At 39.9% G+C, this 6,000-nt stretch overlaps 1 protein-coding gene across 1 annotated transcript in view; it reads right to left on the reverse strand.

Annotated features, from left to right (window-relative positions):
* Nucleotides 1-3,627, reverse strand: part of LOC5573477 (zinc finger X-chromosomal protein) — a 39,981-nt gene extending 36,354 nt beyond the window's left edge. Inside the window, exons 1-2 of the mRNA XM_021840331.1 lie at nucleotides 3,477-3,627; nucleotides 2,645-2,797 (exon numbers count right to left, since the gene is read on the reverse strand). Coding sequence (XP_021696023.1) covers nucleotides 2,645-2,797; nucleotides 3,477-3,612 — 289 coding nt within the window. The 5' untranslated portion in view covers nucleotides 3,613-3,627. The remainder of the gene's footprint in view (nucleotides 1-2,644; nucleotides 2,798-3,476) is intronic.
* Between the last annotated feature and the right edge of the window lie 2,373 nt (nucleotides 3,628-6,000).

Here is a 6,000-nt window from a genome sequence, read left to right on the forward strand (position 1 = left end):
CACTTAATAGTTTTGCTCCTTTCAAATCTCCAGGAGCGGATGGGATTTATCCTGTTCTGCTCCAAAAGGGATTTGAGTCTATCAAACATGTTTTGAAAAAGCTACTTGTAAGCAGTTTTGCTACCGGGTACATTCCCAAATCCTGGCGTGATATTACTGTAAAGTTTATCCCAAAAGGAGGACGTGCGTCGTATGAGGAAGCGAAGAGTTTTAGACCAATCAGTCTGACCTCTTTTCTTCTGAAATGTCTGGAACGCATTATCGATCATCACATCCGTGATGTTTATTTGGCAAACATGCCTCTTCATGTGAATCAACATGCTTACCAATCTGGAAAGTCCACTGTGACTCTTTTACACAAAGTTGTATACGATATCGAGAAAGCATTCGCTCAGAAGCAATCGTGCTTGGGTGTTTTCTTGGATATTGAGGGTGCCTTTGATAACGTGTCTTTCGATGCCATATTGGAAGCCGCACGAAACCATGGGCTACCTACAATGATTACCAATTGGATTCATCAAATGCTCAAAAACCGACATCTCTTCTCGACATTGCGTCAAGCAGCGATTCGAAAATTGAGTGTTTGCGGATGCCCCCAAGGGGGAGTCTTGTCACCACTTTTGTGGAATCTCGTAGCAGATACGCTATTGAGGCAACTCAATAATTGCGGTTTTCCAACTTATGGATTTGCCGACGACTATCTAGCTCTGATAGTTGGTATGTGCATAAGCACCCTATTCGACCTGATGCAAAGTGCTCTTCAGGTAGTCGAGAGTTGGTGTCGCCAATATGGCCTTTCGGTTAACCCGAATAAAACATCTATTGTTCTTTTTACGGAAAGACGAAACCGCGATGGAATTCGACCTTTACGTCTTTTTGGCACTGAGATTAATGTGACTGATCAAGTAAAGTATGTCGGAGTCATTCTAGATTCCAAACTTTTATGGACAGCTCACATTGATTTCAGAGTCAAAAAAGCTAGTATGGCCTTCGGTCAATGCCGGCGAACCTTTGGTAAGACTTGGGGCCTCAAACCCAAATATATCAAATGGATTTACATAACAGATGTTCGACCAATATTGGCATATGGATGTCTTGTGTGGTGGCAAAAGGGCGAAGTGAGAACAATCCAATCAAAATTGGGCCATCTCCAAAGGATGTGCTTGATGGCGATGTCTGGTGCGTTCTCTACAACTCCCACAGCAGCGCTCGAGGCCCTTTTCGACGTTGCGCCACTACACATATATCTTAAACAAGAAGCACTTTCTTGCTCTTACCGTTTATGGGTACTGGATCTACTGGAGAAAAATCCAGTGAATCGTAGATCTACACACACTTCGTTGTTTCCACTTTTGGTGAATTGGGACAAAATTGTCCTTGCTCCAAGTGATCTCACAATTGCTTGTAACTTTCCTTACAGGACATTTACCACACAATTCCCTTCACGGGAAGAGTGGACGTCTGGCTATTTGGAAAGAAGTATATCAAACAATATAGTATGTTACACTGATGGCTCCCTTCTTGAAGGTACAGCTGGTGCAGGAGTATATTCTCGTGAGCTAAGGCTGAATCAGTTTTACTCACTTGGTAGAAACTGCACCGTTTTTCAGGCGGAAATATTTGCTCTTATGTGTGGAGTGCAATCAGCACTTCAACAGCACGTAATGGGTAAAGTCATATACTTCTGTTCAGATAGTCAGGCTGCTATAAAAGCTCTCGCTTCGGCCAACTCAAGGTCGAAGCTTGTTATCGCATGTCGAACTCAAATTGAGGAACTGAATTCAGTCAACTCTGTAAACCTTGTATGGGTACCTGGCCATTCTTCCATCGCTGGAAATGAATTGGCTGATGAGCTAGCTCGCGATGGAGCATCGCATGACTTCATTGGCCCTGAGCCGGCTATTCCAATTTCGAAGTGCTGGGTGAAACTTCAGATAGACTCTTGGGCGGCAACTCAGCACAAGCAATATTGGAATAGTTTGGAGTCGTGTCGTCAAACAAAATTGTATATTACTGAGCCATCTCCAAAGGTGGCGAAGTATTTAACAAATCTGTCAAAGCAGAATTGCAGTCTCTTGGTCAGAGCGTTGACAGGCCACTGCCGACTCAACTATCACATGGCAAATATTCAGCGTGCTGACTCATTTGTGTGTGATAGTTGTGACTCCGATTATGGAACTTCGTATCACCTGATATGTAACTGTCCAGTTTTTGCGCAAATGCGATTCCAATTACTTGGTAAACACTTATTAAGTGAAACTGAATACAGAAGCCTGAATCTTCAGGACATCCTGTTATTCTTAACCCGCTGTGGTAATGAGCTATAGGCTCTCTTTACGCTCATGCGTTTTGCAGTGCCCTTTTTAGGGCGCTGTTCGAACCCATTGTGGTATGGAGCTACATGCTCTCATTTCGCTTATGCGATCTTCCCTCTTCAAGGGACCCCACTCCTATTTCCTCCCATCTTTCCCTTCCCTTTCCTCTCCCATCGGGTAGATGATGAAATAGGCTCAAATATGGCGATGGCACAAATCTCCCAACTGGTGGGGAACGTGCCTTTGGAGCCGGCCTTCTGATACCTGATACCTGAGGTAACGTTCAAATAATGTTCAATGATAAATAATGAACAATCGACTGATCTTACCTTCAGTATCACTGCCATCAGTGTCACTTCCTTCGTGTTGGGAAGCCTCTTCCGATAGATTAGTGATCAATATTCCTCCGGTCCGGCGATTGACCAAATTTTGCGATGGAACCCAATCAACATCATCCGTGCTTGTCAATCTGGCGGGTTTCCCTTCGAATAAAAAAAAAAGTTTATTCGCATCCAAATTGAGTAACGCACACACAGTCTGTTTGTCTGTGCACTAAGGTTCATGCTAGAGATGGTCGGGACTCGGGTTTTCAAACCCGAAACCAGAACCGAACCCGAACCCGACGGGTTCGGGTCGGGTTCGGGTTTGAAAATTTGAAATTTCTCGGGTTCGGGTCGGGTTTGAAGGCTACAAAATTATCGGGTACGGGTCGGGTTCGGGCTTACAAAAAGTCGGGTTTGAGTCGGGTTTGGTGAGAATTGTGAACAGAGTAACAACCTTAAAGCTTCCCTATGCATCAGAAACGATGAATTCACCATCTTTTCAAACTCGGGTTTTATTCGAGTTTTTCTTACAAACATTTTTCGGGTTTCGCGTCGGGTTCGGGTTTACACAGCAAAAATTTTTCGGGTTTGGGTCGGGTCCGGGTTTGCTTTTCAATTATTGTCTCGGGTTCGGGTCGGGTCCGGGTTTGAAGAAATAAAATAAGTCGGGTACGGGTCGGGTTCGGGTTTGAAAAATGCGAAACCCGACCATCTCTACACTCTGAGAAGTAATCATGTTCAAGCATTATCAAAAACATATAGCTTTTTTCCATAATGCTTTTCACATAACTCTTATTTACAAATCGTATAGATAGAGTTCATTATGAAAATCACATACCTTTCAAGTATAAAGACGATGGATATGGAATCCAATGGAAGTTGGCATCATAGACAAAATCATATACATTTCGTCCGAAACTAATATAGATAATAATTGATTCTTTAATAAAATTGAAATGGTTTTCAAATGGCATTTACTACAAGATTATTTGAATTAAATTTTCAAAAATAAAATTACGTTCAGATACTACATTTTAAAATTATTTATTTAAGATAATATTAGAATAACCGAAAAAGATTTATTCGTTGACATGGTTTGAGAAGAACTTCTTCAGTCTTCAAATTTTTTATCATCCGGGTATTTGGATCCACTACCCTGCAAAGCTATATCACAGTAGCTACTGGAACTTGAACAAAAGGGATTTTTGTTGTAGCATTTTCGGTATATAAATCTAAAACAATAAAACCATGTTAACACAATTTAAGCTCAAAACTAAGTGCCGAATAAAACAACTCACCTTTATCTGTAGATATCGTCAAGCAGAAGTATGGAATTAGACGCTAAATTATTCAACGAGAAGTAAATAATGGTTCCTGTCGGATTTTAAGATATATACATAAAATTATATAACTATTGAAAAAATGTTATTTATTCAATGACTTAATGGGTAAACGATGTCCAATCAGTTATATGTGAAATTCTAACGATTTCCATATGGTTATTATTTAAACCTCATTGGACCTTTATATAGTCTTTATTAGGTGTTAATGAAACCTATCAAATGTGAATTATGATGCGTGTATATGATTTCCCAGATAAATATAATCGGATTAATTGGCTCAGTGTATTTCATGCATCATACCGGATCGAATGTGTCGCTCGCATATTCGTTCTCCCGGTCGAAGTTTGTGTTTGAGAGCTACTCTCCACAATCGCAAACGCTTCTGAGCCACACTCAAAAAAATCCAAACGTCATTGCTACGTGAAAAATCACGTTCTTCTTCTTTCTGGCGTTACGTCCCAACTGGGACAAAGTCTGCTTCTCAGCTTAGTGTTCTTATGAGCACTTCCACAGTTATTAACTGAGAGCTTTCTATGCCAATTGACCATTTCTGCATGTGTATATCGTGTGGCAGGTACGAAGATACTCTATGCCCTGGGAAGTCGAGAAAATTTCCAATCCGAAAAGATCCTCGACCGGTGGGATTCGAACCCACGACCCTCAGCTTGGTCTTGCTGAATAGCTGCGCGTTTACCGCTACGGCTATCTGGGCCCCTCCAAAAATCACGTAGACCATTCCAAATTCATTTAACCTCTACTTCACCTGACTAAGATAGAGATCACTAAATCATTCATAACCCCCAAATAGTGACTCGGTAACGTTTACATGGAAGTCACGTAGGTGCCTAAGTTCATTTTGACATCTGTATATTGTACGTACATTCGGTGTTGAGCTCAAATCCTAAGATGGCGCCCGCTTGATTGTTGAAGAACTTCAGAAGTTGCTGCTGCTTTAAACACTGTGTAAGATTGATTTCAAGGTAAATATGCTTTGAATACCGAAGAATCCCTGCATTACTTCATATTATACACGTGATTTAAAACCTCTATCAATTATAGCACGCGAAGGCAACAACAAGACAGACCATACTCACAAAATTGGGGAAAATAGGATTCAAAATGCTCAGATTGACAATAAAAATATCACAATTTTTTATGTTTGTTTGCATCTTCCAATTGGGAATTAGTGTTCTTCCAAATCCTATTAGAAATAAGATTGTTCTTTATTACAGTTAAATTTAATGCAAAACCATCTAGGTTCTATTGAAACGCTTCGTGAAGGCTACCGGAAAATCCACGTAGCTTTTGAATGATTGATTTTTCAAAATTTGTCATTTTTCGAGTCGATTTTTTACTGATGGGGTGATATGAGCACCCCATTTTTGATTGCAACATAATTTCATATTATCTAAAAATTCAATTATGTTGTTACTACACTTGAAAGTTATAAGTATTCATAAACACTCCGTTCAAGAAGATATCCTTTTTTAAGAACATTCTAACAGTCAAACATCATCATTCTGAAATAAAGAAATTTAAAAGAGACATTCGGAGCAATATGGGCAGTTTTTTGAACATCATTTATTTAATTTTCTTTGAGTTTTGAATACTGACTTACAACATGCCTACTGCTTCATTTTCTTATCAGCTTTGGGGTTGCATGTTATATCAGATGAAATTTCAAAAATTAATGCAGTTTTCAAGGGGTGCTCATTCCACCCCATTGGCCAAACCGCCCCGACTACCCCTATCATCTAAGAATGATAAGCTATTTTCTGAAAGTTTCTTGATGGGGATGTAGAAAATTCCATCATCGCCAGGAGCTTTCGTATTTTTGATTTGTTTTAATAATAGTTCTCACTTCTTCCAAATCAGTCTCCAAGTAGTTTTCGAAAACGTTCTCTTGATTGAGAATATTTTCGAAGTCCTGAGTAACTTGATTTTCTACTGGACTAGTCCTAAATTAAAATTGTGCGAGCTTTCAAACTGCATACCAAGTTTTTGAGCTTTTTCGCAATT

The sequence above is a fragment of the Aedes aegypti genome, chromosome 2 (genome assembly GCF_002204515.2).
Source record: "Aedes aegypti strain LVP_AGWG chromosome 2, AaegL5.0 Primary Assembly, whole genome shotgun sequence".
Taxonomy (NCBI): domain Eukaryota; kingdom Metazoa; phylum Arthropoda; class Insecta; order Diptera; family Culicidae; genus Aedes; species Aedes aegypti.